Source organism: Cervus elaphus, chromosome 28 (assembly GCF_910594005.1).
Source record: "Cervus elaphus chromosome 28, mCerEla1.1, whole genome shotgun sequence".
Classification (NCBI taxonomy): domain Eukaryota; kingdom Metazoa; phylum Chordata; class Mammalia; order Artiodactyla; family Cervidae; genus Cervus; species Cervus elaphus.
The window spans coordinates 63116118-63142952 of record NC_057842.1 but is presented as its reverse complement, the minus strand read 5'-3'; the positions used below and the strand labels follow the sequence as shown (position 1 = coordinate 63142952).

General features: G+C 43.0%; 1 protein-coding gene across 1 annotated transcript in view; it reads left to right on the top strand.

The window, feature by feature from the left end:
- The window catches only part of HTR1E (5-hydroxytryptamine receptor 1E), a 90453-nt gene extending 70251 nt beyond the window's left edge, over nt 1-20202 (top strand). Inside the window, exon 2 of the mRNA XM_043890154.1 lies at nt 18681-20202. Coding sequence (XP_043746089.1) covers nt 18876-19973 — 1098 coding nt within the window. The 5' untranslated portion in view covers nt 18681-18875 and the 3' untranslated portion in view covers nt 19974-20202. The remainder of the gene's footprint in view (nt 1-18680) is intronic.
- Nucleotides 20203-26835: the final 6633 nt, after the last annotated feature.

The window sequence follows — 26835 nt, the reverse complement described above, 5'->3', positions numbered from 1 at the left end:
CATGAGGGGAGGAAAGGTTGTCTTAGTCTAGGCTCGCTCAAGCTGTGTGTTAGAGAAATCGGGTCTATCTGTCCTGGTGAACAGTGAGCACCTGGAGGCAAGAACCACAGTCAGCCTTTAGCTCCAGTAGTATCCGTCCAGTTGTGTCTACCCAGCTTGGGAGAATTAAATGCAATTGAATATGTGCATCCACTCGTATATGGTGTACATGACATAACTGTGCATGTCTATGGTATACGTATCCGGGGAGACTTCTTCATCGCCTTGACTTTGAAAACCAAGTGCTGTCAGATTGAGGACTTCCCTGGTGGTCCAGTGGTTGGGAATCCACCTCCCGCACAGGGGACCCGGGTTCAATCCCTGGTCCAGGAATGTTCTACGTGCCCTGGGGAAGCTAAGCCCATGCACCACAACTGCTGCAGCCACATGCCTGTAGCCGGGGCTCTGCAGCACGGTGAAAGCCGCGCACCACGAGGAGGGAGGAGCCCCAGCTCAGCACAACGAGAGAAAGCTGGTGCCCCGCCGCTACTGAAGTCCTTGGGTCTAGAGCCCACGCTCTGCAACGAGAGAAGCCGCACAGTGAGAGCCTGTGTATTGCAACCAGAGAACAGCCCCTGCAACTAGAGAAAGCTGATGAGCAGCGGCAAAGACCCAGTATAGCCAAAAATAAATAAATACATATTTTTTAAGTAATAAAAGAAAGCAAATTAAAAAAAAAAGCATATTGTCGGATCAAGATGGGAAGAAGATGAGTGCTCTAATGTGTCTAGGATTGGAATTCTCACTTGTATCACAAATTATATTTACTGGAATCTTTTCTTTGTACATTTCACCTTCTGCCATCCCTTCTTTCTTTGTGCAGTAAATACTAGATCTGTTTTGTCACTTAATCTTCATCCCAGAAAACTATCATTATCTATTCTATTCATCCTAAACATCTGAAGTATTGGGAAAACTGTTAAAAATTCATGATGACATTCTTTTCATGTTGTAGAAGAAATTCTGGTCATGATTATTATTTCTAACATCTAGAAGGCTGTTATTCATTATTTATGCAGTTGTAGAAGGGGGAAAATTTTGATCACTATCTTGCTGTATTTCTTGGAAACAATTAAAAAGAATTAGCATGGAGGGTCACATTTCTATCACTTTTCCCATAAAAACTGGAATTCATGAACATGGCAGTTAGAAGAAATTATTTTTCTCTAGGTGGAGCTGGGATTGAAATTAGCTTGAATCAAAATGATGGTCCTCAAGACATTTGCTGCCATTTGGAAGGACAATGACTATTTTTTTTTAATTCTAGGGGGAAAAAATCTTAGCTTTTCAGATACCAATCTAGACTAGTTACTAGTGACTGATCACTAATCAGTCATAACCTTCTTTTGCTGAGTCTAGATACAAGCTCTGGATCTTCAGCCCAGCACTCCCACAGCCAGGACCCATGAGTTGGAGTTCATATGAGGTGAAACTATTTGCTTTTCCTATTAACTCTGAAGTACCTCACCTACAACAGTTTAAAAAGAAAATATATAATCCTATAATATTTGCAGAGATATCCTGCCCTTTTAAATTCTAATTAGTGCTACTAATCCCTATAAACAATTTCACCACTGCTGGAAGATAGTGAAATCTAATTAGCTGTGTTCTAGAAGGGACTGTGGCAGATAATAGCTTAGCAACTAAGAGGGTTCATCAGGGGTAAAAAGAAGCATGCAAAGTTCCCTTGGCCCCTTAGTAACCATAATATTGATGAAGGAGTAAAGAAAGGAGGCAAAAATTGACAAGTATTTTCAGTTTGGGAGTCAGACAATATAACTATGGGAAAGTCACAACACACTTCCTTTTTGAGGCAAGAATAGTCAAATACAAAGTAAACAAACAAATACAGGACCGAAAGAAGGCAAAGATACAGGACGCACGCTCTCTCGCCCCTCCGCACACCCACAGCAGACGCCACTCCCCGGTCACAGCACTCCCTCCCTGAGCAGGACGCAGCCTTAAAAGGTCCCGGTACACGGGGCGAGGCTCAGCTGTCACTCCCAGTCTTGTCTCTGTTGCCAGCTCCAGATTTTATTTGGATTTGACTATTTTTTCCATTAATGTCCTCTTTCCGTTTCAACCCAGGACATCACATTGTATTTAGCTGTCACAGTTCCCATCTCCTCTGGCCTGGGACGATTCCTCACCATTTTCTCCTTTTTCATGACCTTGATGTCCCTGAGGAGTTCTGACTAGGTGTGCTGCAGAAGAGCCCCAAGCTTGTTCGCGTTTTTAAATTTATTTATTGGGCTGTGCCAGGTCTTACTGGCAGCAGGAGTGATCTTGGACCTTCGCTGTGGCGTGTGGGCTGTAGTTCCCTGACCAGGGGTTGAGCCTGGGCCCCGGGCACTGGGAGCGTGGCGTTCCAGCCCCCGGCCCACCGGGGAAGTACCCTTCCACCACAACCTGTTGTCTGACGCTTCTCTCATAATTAAAGTGGGCTTATGGGCTCGGGGAAGACCACAACGAGGAAGTGCCCTTCTCATGACATCGTATCAGATCATGTCATGTCCGCATATCATCACTGGGAATAAACCCTCATCGCTTGGTTAAGGGAGTGTTACCAGGATTATTCTCTGCAAAGTAATATTTTTCCCTTCTCTACTCTATCTTTGGAAGTGAGTCATTAAGTATAGTCTACCCTCAAGGGTGGGGAATTAAACTCCACTTCGTGGAGGGGAGAATATGTACCTGTATTATTTGGAATTCTTCTTTAAGGAAGATTTGTCTTGTCTCCATTATTTATTCACTTATTCAGCAATTTATATGTGTATTTACTCATAAGTCAGTCCTAAAGGGACAGTAGCCTTTCATTTTGGGGAAACTGCTTTGATGCAGACGTAGAGAATGACCTGTGGACACCAGGTGGGAAGGGGAGGGTGGGACAACCCGGGAGAGGAGCGCTGACATATACACAGGACCGTTCGTGAAATGGACAGCTGGTGGGAAGCTGCTCAGCTCGGGGCTCTGCAATGACCTACAGGGGTGGGAAGGGAGCTGAGAGGGAAGGGATATATGCATACATATGCTGGTTCACTCTGTTACACAGCAGAAGCTAATACAACACTGTAAAGCAATTATACTTCAGTTTTTAATTAGATAAAAATAAATAAATATGTTGTATATATATCATATATAATAAATATATGTAATAAAAAATACTCCAACTTTTAAAAAATGCTACTGATGCTTATATACGTTATTTATTTATATCAGTATGGACCCCTGACTGTTTTTCTTCTCTTGATTATAATCTAATACTATGCTATTTGTTTTACTGCTCAAATTGTCCCAGCTCTTGCAGTCATTCTCATTAGGAGCTCTTTCAGTTAATGTCTCTTGAATCATCTCTTTTATAAGACTGTTTTCCCTTGTCCTCTATGGACTGGATACATCTCTTTGAAAGATGACAGGGAAAAACAATCTGTCTTGTGAAGTATAGATAAGGTTTTAGTTAATAGTTTATATTGTAGGCAAATAAAGCCTTTTAATATGAAGGGCACCTGTAGAAGTGTTATTTGCTTTTCAGCTGAGAATAAAAATGAATTTTATGAAGTACCTGTCATTTAACAGCTAGCTGGTGCTTGAGGTTGTATTAGCATATTTTTTTTTGAAGTGACATGACTTTTTTTGACCCAGCTTAATGACACAACTGAAGTACTCAATTCATCAGAGAAGATCTGGGCTCCTTCCTGTGCTGTGCACATATTTTTATTTTAAATCTTCTGCAGCACAATTGCCTTTGTACCAGACTCAAGGAAATGAGCATTTAAGCTGCCCCGCAGAGCTAAGATTTCCTACTGAGCGTCTACCTTGAGAAGTGTTGCTGTCTCAGACCACTTGGCTCCACTCCAGCTGCCCCCAAGGGCATGTTTGTAAGAGGGACGCTGGTAGGTACCCATGTTGGGTTTTTTTTTTTTTTTCCCTTTTTTTTTTTTTTTTTTTGCTCAACCTATTAGGTTGGCCAAAAGTTCATTCTGGTTTTTCTATAAGATACTATGGAAAAAAACTCAAGCTTTTTGGCCAACCCAATTCTTTAGGTTGAGAAGCAAGAAAGAGCGTGTTGCCTAGGTCCCATGAATGTGCCTCAGATCTATCAATGGTTGGTTGTATGGCCCTGAAAAGAGGCTCCAAGCGCTTGGGTCTCAGTTTCCCTACCCTGTCTGCAGGGCTTCCCTCGTGGCTCAGATGGTAAAGAATCTGCCTGCAAAGCAGGAGACCCTGGGTTTGAGCCCTGGGTCTGGAAGATCCCCTGAAGAAGGGAATGGTTACCCACTCCCGTATTCTTCTCTGGAAAATCCCATGGACAGAGGAGCATGGCGGGCTACAGTTCTTTTTTTGTGTGTGTGTGTACTTTATTTCTTTTTTTTTTTTTAAATTTTTTTATTAGTTGGAGGCTAATTACTTCACAACATTTCAGTGGGTTTTGTCATACATTGATATGAATCAGCCATGGATTTACACTTATTCCCCATCCCGATCCCCCCTCCCACCTCCCTCTCCACCCGATTCCTCTGGGTCTTCCCAGTGCACCAGGCCCGAGCACTTGTCTCATGCATCCCACCTGGGCTGGTGATCTGTTTCACCATAGATAGTATACATGCTGTTCTTTTGAAACATCCCACCCTCACCTTCTCCCACAGAGTTCAAAAGTCTGTTCTGTATTTCTGTGTCTCTTTTTCTGTTTTGCATATAGGGTTATCGTTATCACCTTTCTAAATTCCATATATATGTGTTAGTACGCTGTAATGTTCTTTATCTTTCTGGCTTACTTCACTCTGTATAAGGGGCTCCAGTTTCATCCATCTCATTAGGACTGGTTCAAATGAATTCTTTTTGATGGCTGAGTAAAATTCCATGGTGTATATGTACCACAGCTTCCTTATCCATTCATCTGCTGATGGGCATCTAGGTTGCTTCCATGTCCTGGCTATTATAAACAGTGCTGCGATGAACATTGGGGTGCACGTGTCTCTTTCAGATCTGGTTTCCTCAGTGTGTAACTGCGGGCTACAGTTCATGGGGTCACAAAGAGTTGGACATGATTGAGCAACTAACGCTTCCATCCACTTCCCTGTCTCTGTAATTAGTACTTAGTTATTTCTGAGCGTCTATTAGGTCTAACATCCTAGAGTTTTATGCTACAATTTTGTGGTGGCCGGAAGAAGGCTATGTGCATATATTCATGTTTCAGTTCCAAGAGAAGTAGCCTCTAGTCTGAGGGAAATTACGTTTATAAGTGTATTATTGATGCCCAATAAAAATGCCAAGGATTCCTGACGTTTACATGACACTATTATTTTTCAAATTCACTTTCACATTTTCTGGTCTCAATTTTCTATTTTTGACTTTGAACACGTGCTTTTTCTGTCGCACATGCACATTTACCCCTCGCTTGGACTCTCAGATTGATGCTTAGCATCTTTAATGGACTGATTTTCTCCCACTAGGTCACTTGCTCTGGGTGGTGTATGGTTTCTCACTTTGATGAAAGTCTTGGGGTTGCCTTTGTCCCAGACTATCATCCCAAGAATGGCTGTATAGAAAATAGCCTTGGATGATAGAGATTGGAAAAGGAAAGCATGTTTAGTCTAATATGCCTCCTTTCAGAGTAAGGGGCAGGATGCTTACTGCCCATTATAAAAGATTTGGGCTCCCTAGTTCAGTATGCAACTTATAATACACTCACTACATGTGCATCACTCTTGAGCTTAGGAAACTGGTGCAAAAAATGCTAATACAGATAGGCTTATTATATAGTGATTTTTTTAATTGAACAAGAAAACTGGAAAAGAATACTGTCTCTGCAAATGACGTGATTGTTTTCTTAGAAAAAAAATCATAAGAATCTATAAAATAGCTGCAAATTTTATGAGCATTTAGCAAGACAACAGATTCAAAATTAACATCCAAAAATTCATTGTATTTCCCTATATAAGCAATAAAAATGGAAATTGAATTACAAATACTATTTGCAAAAACATATTAAAATACATAGAGATCAAGTTAAATATGTGCAAACCTCTATACTTAAAATTACAAATAATTCAAGAGAAATTAAATATCAAAATAAATGGAGAATGCTACTTTCTTCACAGATTGGAGGATATACAATGTTGATAAATTTAAATTCTCCTTAAATTAGTCTATAATTTCTATACAATCACAACTAAAATTCCAGAAGGGTTTTTGTAGAAATTTACAATTTGATTCTAAAATTTATATGGAAAATCATAGAACCTAGAATAGTCAAAACTATCTTGAAAAAAAGAAAAAAGGTGGACTCATACCACCTGATCTGAAGACTTCTATAAATCTACAGTAGTATCAGTTCAGTTCAATTCAGTTCAATTGCTCAGTCATGTCCGACTCTTTGCAACCCCATGAATCACAGCATGCCAGGCCTCCCTGTCTATCACCAACTCCCGGAGTTTACCCAAACTCATGTCCATCGAGTCAGTGATGCCATCCAACCATCTCATCTTCTGTCATCCCCTTCTCCTCCTGCCCCCAACCCCTCCCAGCATCAGGGTCTTTTCCAATGAGTCAACTCTTTGCATCAGGTGGCCAAAGCATTGGAGTTTCAGCTTCAGCATCAGTCCTTCCAATGAACACCCAGGACGGATCTCCTTTAGGATGGACTGGTTGCATCTCCTTGCAGTCCAAGGGACTCTCAAGAGTCTTCTCCACAGTTCAAAAGCATCAATGCTTTGGTGCTCAGCTTTCTTCACAGTCTAACTCTCACATCCATACATGACCACTGGAAAAACCATAACCTTAACTAGATGGACCTTTGTTGGCAAAGTAATGTCTCTGCTTTTTTAATATGCTATCTAGGTTGGTCATAACTTTCCTTCCAAGGAGTAAGTGTCTTTTAATTTCATGGCTGCAATCACCATGAATTTGCAATCACTCCAAATCTGCAGTGATTTTGGAGCCCCAAAAAATAAAGTCTGACACTGTTTCCACTGTCTCCCCATCTATTTCCCATGAAGTGATGGGACCAGATGCCATGATCTTCGTTTTCTGAATGTTGAGTTTTAAGCCAACTTTTTCACTCTCCTCTTTCACTTTCACCAAGAGGCTCTTTAGTTCTTCACTTTCTGCCATAAGGGTGGTGTCATCTACATATCTGAGGTTATTGATATTTCTTCCAGCAATCTTGATTCCAGCTTGTGCTTCTTCCAGCCCAGCGTTTCTCATGATGTACTCTGCATATAAGTTAAATAAGCAGGGTGACAATATACAGCCTTGACGTACTCCTTTTCCTATTTGGAACCAGTCTGTTGTTCCATGTCCAGTTCTAACTGTTGCTTCCTGACCTGCATACAGGTTTCTCAAGAGGCAGGTCAAGTGGTCTGGTATTCCCATCTCTGGAAGAATTTTCCACAGTTTATTGTGATCCACACAGTCAAAGGCTTTGGCATAGTCAATAAAGCAGAAATAGATGTTTTTCTGGAATATAGTATAGATGCTGTTATATTGGCACAAATGTAGATCAGTGGACCAGAAGAGAAAGTCTTAAACAGACTGACGCATACAGAGTCAACTGTGTTTTTGGACAAAGGCACCAAAGCATTTCAAAGGGCAAAGGAAGCCTGTCCCACAAAAGGCATTGAGATAACTAGACAGCCATAAGGGAAAAAAATAATTCCCCTCTCTTTTTTCCAGTTTCTGGAAAAATATTTATCTTAGAATTAACAAAACATGCATGTAAAAGCATTAATATTAAACCCTCAATGTCCCAACTACCAAAATAGTCACTCTCAAGCCAGGTTGCACTTCAAAACCACCTTAGAACACTTGCCTAGGCCCTGTCCAAATATTCAGAAATTCCAGGGACTGGAAAGAAAGCGCCCAGGCAAGGTATTTAGGAAATGCTCTCCAAACAATCCTATAATTGGGAACTGCTTTAAGACAGACAAGCCTATTATGCTGCAATTAGAAAACAAAAATTAAGATGTGAAGGTGTTTCTATAACTTTATTTGACAACAGCAGTTAGTTCTCCTTCACATTAACTGTCTGGAGACTTCACAGGGGTGACAGGTACACAGGTCACCAGCTTTAGAGCTTGTTTGGTTAATCGTCATTACGTTTCCTGGACAACCACACACAGATAGAAGTGTGTGTGTATGTGTGTGTGTGTGTGTATTCAGTTGGTCAATCCTGTCCAACTCTTTGCGACCCCGTGGACTGTAGCCCGCCAGGCTCCTCTGTCCATGGGATTTCTCAGGCAAGAATACTGGAGTGGGTTGCCATGCCCTCCTCCAGGGGATCTTCCCCATACAGGGATAGAACCCACCTCTGTTGTATCTCCTACATTGGCAGGCGGATTCTTTATCACTGCGCCACCTGGGAAGCACATGGATCCAGCATGGGACATTCCTTTTTCCTTTGGTCCAGACAGCTTTGCTGATCCTGTTGTCAATGGATACATCTGGGGTTCCCTCTTGGCAAATTTCAGGATTTCTCTGAATGCCCTGAGGGATACGGTTCTTGGAACCCATTCCATGGATGTGCTTGTGAATGTTGATAGTGTATTCTCTGGTCACCACCTCGTTGATGGTGGACCAGCTCTTCTTCTCAGCACCCTTCTTTTCAGGAGTCAGTTCTGCCGGGCTGGGGAGCAGGATTATGGGAGAAGGAACACAATATCCTAAGCTGCCCCTTGATAGGAAGGGAAGTACTTACCACGTGTGCTAAGAGATTCTCCCTGGAAAAATAAGCATATTGCTAGGAGCTCTTGGTCTATGGAGCTATGTCAGGCTTCTGCCCCCTTTTAGAACTTGACAAATATATTAGGGGTATTTTTCCTTCTCGTCTTTGCCACAGTGCCGAGCCTCTACCTTCCAGATGTGTATGCATGTCTAACTCCAGTGGCAGGTCTGTTTGAGACACACCCAGGCTTTAATCAGCTTCACTTGCATTTTTGCCTTCTCAAGGCGGCTTGGATTTTGAGAAGCCATGTCCCATGCGTGCCCTTTCTTTATCAGGCAGTATAAGGGTGGGCACAGTGTGCCAGGTGGGGAGTAAGAGTCCTCCTGAACCCCAAGTCCCCAGGGAGACGTGAATGCCTTTCATGTTCTTAGGGATCAGCTAGGTTTGTACATCATCAGTCAAAGCTTCTGGGACAATACATATTTTACCCAAATAAATGGCTCCCAGAAACTTTATGGCAGTGCCTGGGTCTTGAATTTTCTGTGGGTTCATTGATCTACCCTCTTCTCAGAGGTTCCAGAGAAGTCTTCAGAGTGTCCTGCAGTGAGGCAAATCCTCGTATGTTAACATTGTACCATCAATGTGCTGCTCCACGCTCAGCTGCTTCAGTCATGAACATAATGTAATAGGCCCAATTCACTGATGTGGGGAGATGACCCAATTTGCAACATCAAAGGGAACTTCCTGACTATAACTGTTTGCCCTCTGCAATCATCGGTGGTGCCAAGGTGATCCCAGAGAACTTCCGAGGGTGCCCACGTGTACTAAAATACAGCTGGCTCCAGTATCAACCAGAACTGCCACCTGTAGTTCATTCTGGGGGGACCAGTGAATAGTGAGCAGAACAAGAAGCCTCCAGTGGCCCTGACCTGGCTATGATCTTGCCTGCATGCTATCCCTGCGGAGTGAGGCACCATTCCAAACAGGACCGCATCCCTGAGGCCTCTCCTGGAGCTGGCGGGGCATCCGGGCTGGTTGGGACAGGTGGGGCAGGTCTGAACTGCTGTTCAGGTTTTATGGCTTTCCATAGGCCAGCCAGGGGAGCGCTGGGTTGCTGGTCTATCCTTTTAGGTGGGGTCCTGGCAGCAAGGAGGTAAAGCCACGTTTACAGGTTACTTTTCTAGGTAACTTTCACAGCCAGCTAAGATAGCCTTTCGGCTTTCTGACCTTCCTCTCTGTCTCCAGGCTTTATTTGTTAAATAATTTTATTTATTTATTTGTTCGTTTGTTTTTGGCTCTGCTGGGTCAGGCTTTTCTCTAGTTGCTGCAAGTGGGGGCTGCTCTCTAATGCATTGTGCGGGCTTGTCTTGTTGCAAACCACGGGCTCTCAGACGCACAGGCTTCGGAAGTTGAGACACGTGGGCTGCTCGCAGGCTCACGAGCACAGGCTCAATGGCCAGAGTGCCCAGGCTTAGTTGCTCCATGGCAGGTGGAATCTTCTCAGGTCAGGGATGGAACCCATGTCTTCTACATAGGCAGGCAGATTCTTTACGAAGCCACGAAGCCACCGGGGAAGCCCTGTGTCAGGGCTTTCTTGCAGCCCAAACCTGGATCTGGGATTTGTCAGTTTCCTCCAATCAATAATGAGTTGCCCAACATCACAAATGTTTTATTTTGTGACCAGGTTTGGCATGGATATCAGTATATCATATCAGGTGCTCGGGGTGGACTGGGGTGCTTGGCTTTCATTCCTGCAGTAAATGTGGCCCAGTCAGGACTCAAAGACAGGCATGTAAGTGGCCTGTTTTACCAAACTCCCTAAGAATTTACTTACCTACTGTGTAGATCCACATGCCCAAGGAGAACCCCTTCAGTGGGCCAGGCCTCCCTGCAGGATGGAATAATCCAATCTGTAAGGGAGTAAGTGCCCTGAACCCGGGGTGCCATGCAGGCCCTGCTGGGGCAGGAGGGTGAGGCGTGTGGGAACCACGTTGCTCATTTTCTCTGGTTCCTGCCCGTTCAGAGAACCACCGTCACTGCCTGGATCTCATAGCCACACCAGCCAGGAGGCGATATTTTCCCTGGCCTTGTGTTGGACCTTGACGGCTCTATCAGTTAAGTTCAGCAGGAGTACATTCTCTCACTGTGTTTCCTGAATCAGGAGCTGACCCAGTCCTTGGAGGCGGTGGTGGTGTTTTCTTTTATCATTCGGGGTCAACAGCACAGAGCATTTCATCCATTTAATGGTCAACCATAGCATCCTCTTCTTCATTTGAATCCCTTTCCAAAAGGGATTCCACATCCGAGCAGCCCCATCAGGCTCTGTCCCGCCACTCAGACCTTAATCCTCAACAACTTGTGCTCTTCCGTCTCTGCACACTGGTGCCCGAGGTCTCTAACTTCCCCTGCTCCCCGCCTTGTCCATCAGCCCACAGGTGGAAAAGCCACGGACAACCAAACGTCCTTCTCCAGCCTCAGCTCTGCTTACAACTTCTAACTCGAGTTCCCGCCTGCCCACACTAGAGACTGGCCCACCGCCAGCCCTTCACTTCCCTTCTTCGCTGCGGTGAGCTCACTAAGCCGGCCAGGGTTCCCGGGCGTCCACAGACACACGTAGAGGACCGGGAGCGTTTAGTACATAGGTCACCCTTCCCCCGCGTAAAGGTCAACAGCCGACTCAGGATTTCTCCCACAGACATCTCTTTCCCAAAACCCACCTCTCCAATCTCCTAATTTTTTTGGTTTGCAAATTCAGAAATTTCCAGAGTGAAATCTGAAATTGGCCCTCAAACAAAGAAGAGACCAAAGAGAGAGGCAGAGCGCTCCAAATGGGTAGGTGGGAGGCTAGCTGAGCAAGGGAACCTGTGTCTGAGGCTAGTCTTGAGCAGCCACCAGATGAATAGATCTTTGCATCCGCCTGCCAGAATCTTTAAAGTTTATGTAGAGGCCTTAACTGGATGCAGCCACATATACTGTCCAGATGGTCTCAATAATACCTTAATTTCTCAAGGCTGCATCCTTGAAAATGGCTCCCACCATGGGAACTGTGAGCAGAACATATGTTCTAAAGACCGGAGGAGCCTCTCTGCCCTGCTCTAGCTCATGGGTCAACTGGCAGTCATGACCTCTGGGTGACCTCCCCAAAGATGAACATAAAACTTCAAACTATTAAGCTTCTAAAAGAAAATACAGAAAAATATCCTGGTGACTTTGAGATTATAAAAAAAATCTTCTTAGGACACAAGAAGCTCTAATCACAAAAAAAAACATGGATCACTTACACTTCCTCAAAATTAAAGCTTTCTACTTTATCGAAAGGCTTCGTACAAAGGCAAGGAATTCCCTGGTGGTCCAGTGGTTAGGACTCTGTGGTTCCACTGCAGGGGACACAGGTTTGATCCCTGGTCAGGGAACTAAGATCCCACATGCCAAGTGGTATGGCCAAAAAAAATCTTTTTTTTAAAATACAAAGGCAAACTGCAGAGTGGAAGAAAATGTTCACAAAACTTTGTTCTGACCAAAGACTTGTTTGTGTCCAGAGTATATAAACATCTCCTGAAAATACATACTGTTTTGTTTGAAATCTTACAATGATAATATTGTCCTGTTATTATGAGCATAGTAACCTCATAATGATCACATTTCATATCCCAATCACAATTTCAATCAATCAGTCAACAGATGAGAAAATGAGAACGAAGAACCCCACACTCTAGTATCTCCTCTACATCTACCTCCGCTCCCGCTAAAAGTCAGATTGAGAAACACACTGCTATTCACCCTTCCTTTCCTCTCAACAGGCAGAGAACAGTCTTTATGAAGACTGAGGAAGTGGATTTAACAAATAACTAGAGAGATAAAACTAGTAATATGAGGGCAAGCTGCCACTCCTGAAATAATGAAAAGAAGAAATTGGCACGTATTTTTAAAACAATTCAAAAAAACTTGGGCAAAATGAAAACAAAGAAAAGATTAAAGAATACAGCAAGTCCCCAACATAAAATGAGTTCTGTTCTGAGAGTATGTTCATAAGTCCAATTTGTCCATAAATCAAACAGGCTTAACCTAGGTACCCAAATAACACAACTGGCTACATGGTACTATGTATAGTGTAATAGGTTTATAATACTTGCCACAAAAATATTACATAAAAAACCAACACAAAAAATAAAACATTAAACATTTTTAATAAACATTAAACATTTTTAATCTTACAGTACAGTAACTTATAGATATCTGAATTAACCTACATGGTTGGATGTGTGAGCACATGTTCTCATCTTTGAAAGTTCACAATGTGAAGGTTTGTATGTAGGAGACTTACTGTATTTATGGCAACTTATTAATCGTTATGAAAACCAATAGGGTACTAGATAAGATGGTGAAATTAAAAACATTTGAGTATGCTCATAATCTCATCTGGTGCCTGGTGCTCTGACCATCACTGGGATAATATAAACCAGAGGCTCTGAGGCATCTTGGTAAATAGGAACAGGAGCATCATGCGCTGAGCCAGTTGGTATAGACTGAGGCTTTTCCATTGGTAATCCTGATGAAACTCATTTATTAACAGATAGGGATTTGGACTGCACGGTATTTTTGATGTCATGATTAGAGCAGAAACAAAGTTACAAAACCACCCCCAAGCTGCTCCTGCATCAACTCCTGATACATCTCTTTTTAGTTATGATTGTTGCAGTCACTTTTCTGTTCTAAAAGACTAATACAAGTTTGGTATGTCGCTATCAGTATTTGCATTGGTTCTGCAGAATGTGTTGGGTTAAGTGTTACTATGGCCCCACCTCCTCCAGGTGTGAAGCTAAAGATACTTCATAGATTTTCAGATGCTATTTAACCAGCTCTGTTCTAACTAGAAATCGTACTCCCTCCTATGGATTCAGTGCTCAGTTGCTCAGTCGTGTCTGACTCTTCGCAACCCCACAGACGATAGCCCACCAGGCTGCTCTGTCCATGGGATTTTCCAGGCAAGAATACTGGAGTGGGTTGCCATTTCCTTCTCCAGGGTGGAGTTGGTAGTGATTCTAAAACAGGTGTTATTTTCATAAGAAGGTCAAGGAAGCCAAGATGATTGAGGTTGAATCATTTCCTGAGTAAGGCTCCAGCCTCTTCACCACCCACCAACGTAACCTCTTAAATTGCTACTTACCTGCAGTCCCCAGGCCCCACTGACTTTCAACCTCCTCCATGATTGCTTTCCTGCTTCCTCTTTTACATTCCACTCAGTCCACAAACACTCCCTGTCCCAGTATAAAAGTTATTGAGTATAGCAGTAAAGGAAACTATAAACAGCCCAGTTTAAAAAGACAACCTCTCATCTTAAAGAGAGAACAACCCTGACTCCACATTTCCCTCCACAGTCACCACCTTATTTTACTGCTCCCCTTTTCAGTAAAACTCTGGAAAAAGTTGCTTTTATTGGTTGTCTCAATTTCCTCTCCTCCCATTTCCTCTTGAAACTGCTGCATTCTGCCTTTCATCTCCATCTCTGCACCTAAACACCTCTTGTCAAGGTCATGGATGTCACCCAGATTGCCCAGCCAGTATTTAGATCACACTCTCTTACTTAATACATTTTCTTTACATGGTCGTGGCATAGAATTCTCTCTCCTTCTCCTCCACCTTGGGAGCTTTTCTTGTCCTCTAATTTGCAGGTGTCTCCTGACCGATCCGACTTTTAAACAATGAACAGCTCCAAAGCCCAGTTCTCCATGCTTGTCCAATCTCTCATCACCCCCCAGGTGGTCTCCCCCTGCCATTTGAAAGAGCATATTACACATGTTCTTACGGAACAAACTTCAAGAAATATTGTTAAATGAAAATCCATGAATGATGGCAAGCTGGATGTGTGCAGCAGTTTGGGGTGACTGATGACACAGAGGTGGAGAATTTGGCTTCTACTCTGAAAGGCTTGGGCACAAATAAGCCAGGAAGTCACATTAAAGAGCTGACTATGTTCACCCACCTCTTTAGAACTGACTTAAATGTGTTCCTTTTTATGGCTGAGTAATGCATATTGAAAACCAGAGACATTACTTTGTCAACAAAGGTCCGTCTAGTCAAGGCTGTGGTTTTTCCAGTGGTCATGTATGGATGTGAGAGTTGGACCATAAAGAAAGCTGACTGCCAAAGAATTGATGCTTTTGAACTGTGGTGTTGGAGAAGACTCTTGAGAGTTCCTTGGACTGCAAGGAGTTCCAACCAGCCCATCCTAAAGGAAATCAGTCCTAAGTGTTCATTGGAAGGACTGATGCTGAAGCTGAAACTCCAATACTTTGACCACCTGATGTGAAGAGCTGACTCATTTGAAAAGACCCTGATGCTGGGAAAGATTGAGAGCAGGAGGAGAAGGGGACGACAGAGGATGAGATGGTTGGATGGCATCACTGACTCAATGGACATGGTTTGGGTGGACTCCAAGAGTTGGTGCTGGACAGGGAGGCCTGGCGTGCTGCAGTCCATGGGGTCGCAAAGAGTCGGACACGACTGAGCAGCTGAACTGAACTGAATATTCCATTGTGTATATGTACCACAGTGTCTATTATACAGAGTGAAGTAAGTCAAAAAGAGAAAGATAAATATCATATTCTAACACGTATGTACGGAATCTAGAAAAATGGCACTGAAGAACTTATTTACAGGGCAGCAATGGAGAAACAGACATAGAGAATAGACTCATGGACATGGGGAGAGGGAGGAGAGGGTGAGACGTATGGGAAGAGTAACATGGAAACTCACATCACCATGTGTAAAATAGAGAGCCAACGGGAATTTGCTCTATGGCTCAGGAAACTCAAACAGGGGCTCTGTACCAATCTAGAGGGGTGGGGTTGGGAGGGAGATGGGAGGGAGGTTCAAAATGGAGGGGATACATACTTACCTATGGCTGATTCATGCTGAGGTTTGACAGAAAACAACAAAATTCTGTAAAGCAATTATCCTTCAATTAAATAGATTTTTTAAAATTTAAATAAATAAACAGATTTTTTAAATAAAGAGCTAACAATGTAGTCCCTGAAAACTATAATGTTTCTACTCACTTAAATAGAAATTAAATTTAATTTAAAGTTAAAAAGATGAATGAGGTATACATCTTACCCTCCAGAAATGTATAGTTTTCTGCATGTGGAGAGGGGGTTGAAAAATAAATAGTTAGAAAATAAGGAGCAAATGGTGTTGCCAGAGAAATGACAGTTGGGACTTATGGAAACTCAGATAAATAGAGCAGCTTTTAAAAGTTTGATGAAGCTGAATTAGTTTTGACTTCTTTATTGCACACGTGCAAAATTAGCACATTTCCTAATTGCCTCTGAAATCAGATTGAAATTTCTAAAGTTTTCTGTTGCTTGTTCATGCTCCCAATCTTATAATTGGAATGGAAAAACCTTTTTCTTGGTCTATCTCACAGACCTCAAGAACCCAAGAAACACATATCTAAGGATAAATACTTGAAGAAAAAAACATTTTTATTTCATTAGATTTGAGAGAAAGGGGTCAAAATGGAGAGATTAACACATGGGACACTGGGAGAAATGTAGAGAGGTTGCCCCGAGCAGCTAGTAGAAGGCTCAGCTGGGATCTGAACCCAGGTCTGTCTGATTCCAGAGCCCATACTCTTTCAGTATTACAGCCTGGTCTCAAATATAAATTCATATTTAAACATTAAAAAAAGAGAAAAGGTACCCATGGGTAAGAAAACATTTGATTTACAAAAAAGAGGGAGTTATTGATGGCACAAGTGCTCTAGAAGAACTAGAGAAACACAAGACATTCACAAGTGAGCACATCCATGGACTTCCCAGGTGGTCCAGTTGTTAAGACTCCACACTCCCACTGCAGGGGATGTGGGTTTGATCCCTGGTCAGGGAATCTAAGATCCCACATGCCATGTGGCTCAGCCAAAAGAAAAAATAGGTACATCCACAGTAACACTACAAAACATTATGGAAACAGAGAGAAAGAAGGAAGATATCCTAAGAATAATTGCCCCCATTTGATTGTTAGTGAAATTATCATCATTTCCTTTTATTTTCTGTATCTAAAATATAAATGTGCTCATTTCCTCTCTTCTTGGTTTTTGTGCTATAAGCAGGAGAAGGTAAATTTAGAGCTAAATCTTATCCAAGCTGGAGATTTAGATTCCTGTTCTCTGCCTTTCAGCTCCCACTTCATCCAAAGACCTTCACCATTGCTCTTTACCTGCTCTTGCCCTCGTCCTCTGCTAAAATCATTATGTCTGTTGGGTCTAATCCACATCAATCTTCAACCCTTCTTAAAACTGCTGAAACACCAGCTTTTCTTGGACCTAATGTCATTGAGTCAAATCAGAGGATTTGATTTTTGTTCTAACCAGTATTCATCAGTTGTGAATATTCCTATGCAGATTTTGATTGACTTGTTGTCATGAGTATAAATTTATATTTAACTTTACAGCTATGTATTCAATAAATGTCACTATCTTATTCACTGCCCAGCTTAATGACAGCTATCCAGTAGACAGATGACAGATAGAAAGAGATAGCTAGAGAACACAAATGTTAACCAAAAGTGAACACGTCTTTTTAAATATAGACTTCTCTGGGCTTGGTGATAATGCTGTTTCATAGCTGATTTACTGTATTACTCTGAGAATAATTAGCCATAAACATCAAAGGACTGTTATATGTTTTTTTCTCTCTTTTCTTCAGAGAAAAGCACAGTGGGATATGTAAGATGTCAGAAATAATTAGACAAAATTGCACAATCCCATTGTGATACTAAAATATCTCTGGAGTTGAATATTTGCTGTGAAACCTTAAAATCTGGTTTGAAAGATGCTTATTATAAACAGTATAATTTTTTTCTTTAAAGGTAAAGGTTCCAGAATTTTTAAAGCATGGTATTATGTGAATATATGGTTGCAAGTGTGAAAAGAATTATAAAGATTAATGAGAAAGTCATCTGGGTGGCAAGATAGACTTAAAATTTGGTAATATCGCCCTCAGAAAGATTTTGGGAACTTAAAAAAGTAGCATTTGAAAAATAATGTAGGGATGAAGTTTATTGGTGAGCATAACATAAAAGAAACAGACTCACAGATATAGAGAACAAACTAGTGGTTACCAGTGTGGAGAAGGAAGAAAGGAGGGGCAATATAGGGGTAGAGGATTAAGAGATACGAAACCAACTGTTGTATAAGAGATAAGCTACAAGGATAGGGACTTCCCTGGCCGTCCAGCAGTTAAGACTTCGCCTTCCAGTGTAGGGGTGAGGGTTCGATCCCTGGTCAAGGAGGTAAGATCCCACATGATTTGTGGCCAGAAAACCAAAGCATACAACAGAAGCAATGTTGTAACAAATTCAATAGTTTAAAAATGGTCCATGTTTTTAAAACTCCTTTTTAGAAAAGTTACAGGGGGCTTCCCGTTGGCTCAGCAGTAAAAAAATCTACCTACCAGCGCAGGAGACACTGGTTCGATCCCTGGTCCAGGAAGACCCCACGTGCCACAGAACCACTGAGGCCGTGAGCCTCAGCTGCTGAGCCGGCGCTCCAGAGCCCGGGAGCCACAGCTACAGAGGCCCGCACGCCTGCAGCCCGTGCTCTGCACACGAGCAGCCACAGCCACGCAAAGCCCACGCGCTGCAACTAGAGAGGAGCCCCTGGTCACCGCAGCTAGGGAAGAGTCTGTGCAGCAGTGAGGACCCAGCACAGCCAAAAGCAAACAAACCAATAAAAATTTAAAATGCTGCTTGGGTGTACTGTACAGAGCAGGGAATACAGCCAATTCTTTTCAGTAACCGTACATAGAGTATAACCTTAAAACTGTGATCACCATATTGTACATTTGTAACATATAATATTACATGTCAACTACACTTCCATTTTTTAAAAAGATGGAGTTTACATTCAGAGAAGAAAATATATATATCAAAAACATGTGAAGATTTTCTGAATACTGAAATACTGTCCTTTGTCTTCCAGGTGAAAGAACATGGCTTTCTCATTCAGACTATAGCATCCAATGCTGTGGTTTTTTACATAAAATGGAACCCAAGAGGCAACACAGCTGAGGAAATTACAGAGTCCTTACCAATGAAAGACATTCAAGTCTACATAGTTTTCAGCTGAAACAAATAACCACCCGCTTCTCCACAAGATAGATTAGAACGGGGGAAAATGAACATCACTAACTGTACCCCGGAGGCCAGTGTGGCCGTGAGACCCAAGACCATCACGGAGAAGATGCTCATTTCCATGACTCTGGTGATCATCACCACCCTGACCACGCTGCTAAACTCCGCCGTGATCATGGCCATCTGCACCACCAAGAAGCTCCACCAGCCTGCCAACTACCTGATCTGCTCTCTCGCCGTGACGGATCTCCTGGTGGCCGTGCTTGTCATGCCCTTGAGCATCATGTACATCGTCATGGACAGCTGGAGGCTGGGGTACTTCATCTGCGAGGTGTGGCTGAGTGTGGATATGACCTGCTGCACCTGCTCCATCCTTCACCTCTGTGTGATCGCCCTGGACAGGTACTGGGCCATCACCAATGCCATCGAGTACGCCAGGAAGAGGACCGCCAGGAGGGCCGGGCTGATGATCCTCACGGTCTGGACCATCTCCATCTTCATCTCCATGCCCCCGCTCTTCTGGAGGAGCCGCCGCCGGCTCAGCCCCCGGGCTAGTCAGTGCGCCATCCGGCACGACCACGTCGTCTACACCATCTACTCCACGCTGGGGGCATTCTACATTCCCCTGACTCTGATACTGATTCTCTATTACCGGATTTACCACGCAGCCAAGAGCCTTTACCAGAAAAGAGGTTCAAGCCGGCATCTAAGCAACAGAAGCACAGACAGCCAAAATTCGTTCGCCAGTTGTAAACTGACACAGACGTTCTGCGTGTCTGACTTCTCCACCTCAGACCCTACCACAGAGTTTGAGAAGATCCACACCTCCATCAGGATTCCTCCCTTTGACAATGACCTGGATCACCCAGGAGAACGCCAACAAATCTCCAGCACCAGGGAGCGCAAGGCAGCACGAATCCTGGGTCTGATTCTGGGTGCGTTCATCTTGTCCTGGCTGCCATTCTTCATCAAAGAGCTCATCGTAGGTCTGAGCAGCTATGCCGTGTCCTCCGAAGTGGCCGATTTTTTGACCTGGCTCGGTTATGTGAATTCTCTGATCAACCCTCTGCTCTACACAAGTTTCAATGAAGACTTTAAGCTGGCTTTTAAAAAGCTTATTCGGTGCCGAGAACACACCTAGATTGTAAAAACTCAGAGGGCTTGACTTTTAGCAGCCTCGTGAGTGCACGGGGGTAAGGGATGCAGCTTATTAATTCTTGAACATAGTTGGTTCAGGAGAGTTTGTGAGTATGTGTGGTCTTGTTCTGTCTTTTTTTCTTTTTCTGTTTTGTTATTTCATGTGCTGTTTTCTACCTCTGGTCTTATTTGTGGTACATAATTTCAAATAAACACTATCAAACAAAAACAAATTTCATAGCAGTAATAATAAGGTGAAATAGTAAATACTTTTTATTTATTTAGCCATTTCAGTTAACCCAGCAATTAAAGAATGCCAAAATAAATCTTCATTTGCAGAATTCTTTATTACTTATGTATCAAATACATGATGACTTGCCCTGGTGTGTGGCATTAATTCTGAGGTTATGGATCCAAATGCTTAAAAATTCCATTGGGTATTGCATAACATAAAGGACTTTTTAAAAGTGGTGCGCTGTCATCTACTGCTTGCAGACCTGACCTGCAGTCATTTCTTATGGCTACATGGCGTGCACCTTTCTGGCACAAACGGTATCGCTGGCTCTTAGTGCTCTTAGCTCACTATTAAATAAGCATCTTCATTCTCTAAAAGGAACCTAGAATGAATGTACTAATACTTTCCTAGGCCTTTGACTATGAATGTGAAACATGAGCAAATAATATTATGAAACAATCATCAAAATTGGTCACTTTGTTATTGACACATTGGTCCTCCTCTAGTTCTCAGAAGCATCACAGCAAAACTTCGAATACACTCTCCCATTCTAGCAGGATTAAAGTGGGAGTACATGCCAACCTGGAGAACTTTTAAAGCAACCTTAAGCTACTGCACCCACTAAGGGTTGTATTGATCAGATGAGGGAATATATTACCTGAAGGACTTTGCTGAAGAATGTTACTCATTAAATTACCAGTTGTGCACGTGAAAAAAAAAAAATTAAATATTGAACTCTACGCTTATAGCAGAAACCACCCACCAGGAAGTGAGTATGAAATCGTGTCTCCTGGAATCCCTGTGGCTTCCATGCCAGACTGCTGCGTGGGGCCAGGAGGCTGCAGGCAGGACCCGAGGCCACACTGTGTGACCGGCCGGGACTGACGGCTCCATTCCCTTGGAGGAGCTCACCGCTAGGTCGGGAGTGCTGCAGAAGGGACTGAAAGTCTGTCAATTCTGGAACATTCCTCAGTCAGTGACTGTTGTAGACCTGGGCTCCTCACCTCTCATCCACACCCTCTCCCACTTCTTCACTGCCCCCAGACTGTGTCTCTTCTTTGCTGAGAAGACATTGGTTTCTCAACCATCTCTACCGCGTGTTTTACCCCTTAATTCCATCCCCACTCAACTTTTCTATAATCTCGCCCCTTTTCTCTTTCTCATTCTCCCCCTTTCTCTTTCGATCTCCTCCCCATCGTCGCTTCCTCTCCCCACTCTTCTCTAATCTCAGCCACCAGTTTGCTCGGGTCTTTTCAACACCAGGACGGAAGCCCTCTGGCTGTAGTGCCTCCTCATGCTCTCCTCCACCTCTCTGCCCGTTCTCCCACCTGAGTCTCCTGTTGTCCACCCATTTGTTCTGCCTCCAGCTCCCACCTTCCACTGCCTAATCTCTCTTTTGCCATCTGGGAATGACTGTCCCAATTCCCCCAAAACTGATCTCCCAAAGGTTGCAGGTGACTTGCCAATGGGCAAATCTAGTGCCCTTCCCTCTGTCCTTATCTAACTTCCTGTTCTCATGGGTTCAAACAGTTAGCCATCCCTTTCTTGTTTAAGCCCATGCCTTCTAGGATCCTTTACTTCCTCATTTCTCTAGCTGCCTTCTAATTCTTTGCCTCCTTTTCTTCATTCTGGGAGTTTATCATCAGCTCTCACTTCCTGTATATTCATACTCCATCCCAACCCCCATCATTTCCACACATAGTTCCATGCCTGAGACTCTGAAATGTGTGTCTCTGATTCTGATCTGTCTCTTTCTCACACTGTAGACCCATGAATTGAGTCTGGTGGACATCTCCTTGTGAACACTGTCAGTGCCTCAAACACAGCCCTTCTAAACTGAACTAATGATCATGCTCCTGCTCTCAAACCTTCTCCTTTCTACCTTCTCAGTCTCAGACAACAGGATTTTGTTTTATTTATTTTGGGGGCTGCACTAGGTCTTCATTATAGCATGTGGGCTTTTGGGCTTAGTCGCTCCACAGGATCTTCCCGGCCAGGGATTGAACCCATGTCCCCTGCATTGGCAGGCAGATTCCTAACCACTGGATTACTAGGGAAGTCCCAGACAACAGGATTACCATGCAGTTTGTCATTCACATTAGATTAATGAGATTCTCTCTCTTTACGGCCTGCCTCTTACATCCAGAGAGTATAAAAGTCATGTTATTCATTTACCTCTGTAGAAATGCTTGTATATGCACCCTCCTTCAATAACGTGGTCCTCTTCCCTGGACCAATCTTCTTATCTGATCCACCTACCTCTGGACTCCTCGTCTGCAGCTCTGCCCCTGCTCACCTTCCAGATACGTCTTCCTAGGGCAGTAGTTCTCAAAGCAACGTCTCCAGACCAGCAGTGTTAGTTTCACTTGGGAACTTGTTAGAAAAGCAGTCTAGGGCCCCACTGAAAACCTACCAAGTCAGAAATTTCAAGGCAAGGGGCATCCATCTCTGTCTTAATAAGCCTTCCAGGAGATTCTGGTGCACGCTAACATTTAAGAATCACTCTCCTAGAATGCCTGTTGATTTTTAATAACAGCACTCAAAATCCCCTACTATTTTCCCATCAGTATAAGATAAAGTTCCTAAATATAACGTTCAAGCCTTCTTCACCGTGTGGCCTCAAGCCACCTTTCCAAAGCTAAGTCTCAGCACTTCTTCTCATCCACATCATATTCCAGAAAAATCTGGATATTTCCTGTGTTTTCTGAGCTTTCCTAACATTTTGCCCCCACTGCTTCAGGAACCTGATCCCATAAGTTCCCATCTTTCTTCCCCCAATCCTTCATCATGGAATGCAAACGCAATCTCCTCTACAAAGTCTTCCTGAGAAGACTGTCTATCACCATGGAAGTCCTCTCTCTGGGGACTACGCTCCCTGGAACCTTGTTGGGACCACTGTTATTACAATTGCTTCCTACGTTGTCAGGCCTTTGTTTGTGAATTTCTGCTGTCTGCCCCCAGTAGATTGTGAGCTCCTTGAGGACAGGAACGGTGTCTGTTTTATCTCTGTATCCCTAAGAACTCCTACAGTGTTTTACACACAGTAGGCCCTCAATAAATATCTGTTAATGTGAATGAAATTACATCCCCAGAAAAAAATGTAAGTGTGCAATGTTCTCTCAGTGAGAAAACCAAACTAAAAATCTCTTGATGCAATACACACTTCCTTTTTCTTTAATATTTACCCTCTCATCCCAACTTTGTTCAAAAACTGCTAGGAATGCTTCCACATGAGAATAAAATGAATTTCTCATGCCACTGAACATAAATGAATGTCCTTTATTGGTTAGGATTCAAGCTAAGCTGCTCCCAAAGAGACCCGCAAATATAGCAATTTAAGCAAGACAGCTCCTCTTTTACATGACAGTCAGGAGGTAGGAGGGAATGCAGAGTGAGCAGGAAACTGCTCCACAGTGTTCTCCAAGGACTTGGGTCTTTACATTTTCTGGCTCTACCATCCTCTCAAGGCTGGTCCTCGTCTGCATGGCCGAAGCTGACTCCCCATCACATCCACATTCTAGTCCAAAGAAAAGGGGAGAGAAAAATGGAGAGCAAGCAATTTCCTTTTAAGAAAGTCACATGGAAATTATACACATCACTTTTCCTTGGATTCCATTGGAAATGACTTGGTCAAATGGGCTTTCCTGGTGGCTCAGCTGGCAAAGAATCTGCCTGCAATGAGGGAGACCTGGGCTCGATCCCTGGGTTGGGAAGATCCCCTGGAGATGGGAACGGCTACCCACTCCAGCTTTCCAGCCTGGAGAACTCCATGGGCTGTATAGTCCATGAGGTCGCAAAGAATCGGACACGACAGAGCGGCTTTCACTTTCAGTAGTCACATGGCCACACTAAACTGTAAAAGAGAATTAAGAGAGTGAATTTCTTGTTGGGCAACCATGTGCCTTGCCAAAAATGAGCACTTTGAAATAAAAGGAAGAGGAGAGAATGGATACCAGGGGCCAGTGAGCCACCCCTTCTACAAAAGAATATTGGTTTCTGCATGTGCAGCTCAAATACTACAGGGCGGGCCAGACGGCTGTCCAGTCAGTGGTGGTGTGTGTACCAGGATGTTGAGGTTTAAGGTAGGGGTGATTTAGCAAGATTGTGCCTATGCTGAAAATCTAGTATTATCATGACTGTAATGTCTATAATATCTAGAAACTCTATGGGCAACTTGCTTGTTTTTTTATCATCCTCCATAAGTTTTCATTGAAAATTCTTGGCAATTATGAGTTTAAAACTTTCACGAGTCTAAGTAAATAAAAACACAAAAATTATATGCATAACTAATTTTCACTTACTAACTCATTTCCAGTTTACTAGATAGATCCTAATTAAATATGCTTTCTCATACCTATCTCTGTTCTTAGCAAAAAAGAATCTGTGTATGTTTCCTAACATAAATCAAACCTGTTGAAAAAAATCTGTTGTTCGATTTACTCCTTTAACTGATAGTGTGATTTGCTACTGACCATTATTGCCCCCTTAAACTAAAGCTTGAGTGAAATAATAGTACCTTCTGATATGGTCGGTGCTTCTAGGGTAAACATTAGCAGATTAAAAGTAAACCCCAGGAGTCACATTTCATTCACCTCCATTAACTAATAAATTAGGACTTCGGGGCTCTGTACTTGGTAAAAGAATTCCTGGACATATCACTCCGCTGGAGACCGGGCTGATGCTCCGCTTATAACTAGTGTCAATAAGAATATGTGGGAGCAGTACTGCTTACTATCGGCTTTGGATAGCTCTATAGGCCTCCCACACTTATGAACTTTAGCTTGCAAACTGATACTTATATACCCAGAGCAACACCCAGCAACTGTGCAGATTACCAGCACAAGTCATTTATTAACAGTTTCAGCCGTCACATTGGTCTTAGTGGACTCGTGTGTTTGCAGCACTTGCTAAATTTTTAAGATCTCCTACAGATAACTTCATTCTGTAAACATTTGCAAAAACAGTGAGAACATTAGAAAAAAATAGCAAAAGGAGTATATGACTGCAATAGAAATACAAATAATGGTAATTTTTAAATTAAAATTGCTGAGACAGTGACAGTCATTGGATATGGGAATGAGATGAAATCTTGTTGAGTTTCTAGGGGCCACTACAAGCAACAGGTGAAAAGGCTCTGTGCCTAAATTGTCAACTATAATTATCAGGAAATAAGGAAAAGTGATTAATGAGATGTCTCAGCATAGCACGGTAGTTCTAAGAGGTATCAGGGAATGTGTGTGAGCACATGTAGTAATCTCAGCAGAGAAAACTAGTGACATTTTATGGTAAGAGACAAAAGAGGCTAAATCCTGCAATTAAAAAAAAAAAAAAACCACAGTCCCACTCAGTAAAGAATTGTGCCACCCAGAATACCATTATCACCACCTCCTGGAAACCCCAGGGTTTCAATCCCTGGGGCAGGAAGGTCCCCTGGAGAAAGGATTGGCTACCCACTACAGTAATCTTGCCCTAGAGAATTTCAAGGACAGAGAAGCCTGGCGGGCTACAGTCCATGGGTTCACAAAGAGTCGGACATGACTGAGAAACTAACACTTTCATTTTCACTTTTTCAATATCAAAGTGAGGGTCAGGCCAACAAATACAGACACAATGGGTAAAGAGCTTCCCATGACAATGATAGAGATCATTAAAGAGGGACACAATAAAATGTCTATCATCACAGAGGAGGTATTGTTAGTTGACAGAACTGGCTCATATCTTTATCTGATGAAAAGGTTTTTGAAGACTAACTATAGACTCACCTGAGTGCCCCAGACTTAGATGACTTCCCTAGTGGTCCAGTGGTTAAGACTCCAGACTTCCACTGCTTGGGGTGCAGGTTGGATCCCTAGTCTAGGAACAAAGATCCTCCACAGGTTTCAGATACCTGTCAGTAGGAGGAGCTAATTTTAAATGGTAGGAAGGAAGATACTGGATGTTCCTGGGACACTTAAATCACACAAGGTCCCTGAATTATCCTCCTTTCTCTCCATAAACCCCAGAAAGTACACAGCAGGTTTCAGCCTTGCCCCCCCCAAAAAAAAAAAAAAAAAAACGGTGGTGGGGGCTTGAAATTGCCCCCTTCAGAGTAGAAGGGAATCACTCTGAGACTTCTTTGCTTCAGGAAAGTAATCTGCTGCCTCTTTGGAAGCTTCCAGCACCCAGGACAGAGGGTGGTGAGTAGGAGCATTCAATTTATATGTCTGTTGAACTTAATTGAAGTGAACACATTGATTACAGACTTCAAGAAATTTAGAAGCAGAACTATGTCCTGGGTAAGGAGGGTATCTTCTCATGAGGAAGTTGGATTGTCAAACATGTATTTAAAAAAAAAAAAAGGCTTCAGGACACTGATGCTACGAGAGGAACAGTGACAAGAGGAACTGGGAAGTAACATCAGCAGAGTCCTAGGTAATCAAAAACATTGATCGACCACCTGCTATGAGTGTGAGCAGATAATGGAAACTTTTCGTTGAAAAAGAAAAAGGGACAACAGCAGTGATATGAAGAAAGCAAACCTACAGCAATAGGAAGAGCAGACGTCAGAAGATAATATTGCTGTTGGTTTGGGGTCCACAAACACCCAGTGAGACTCTGCCATGAATCTGACGTCTACCTAAGCACTGGGAGC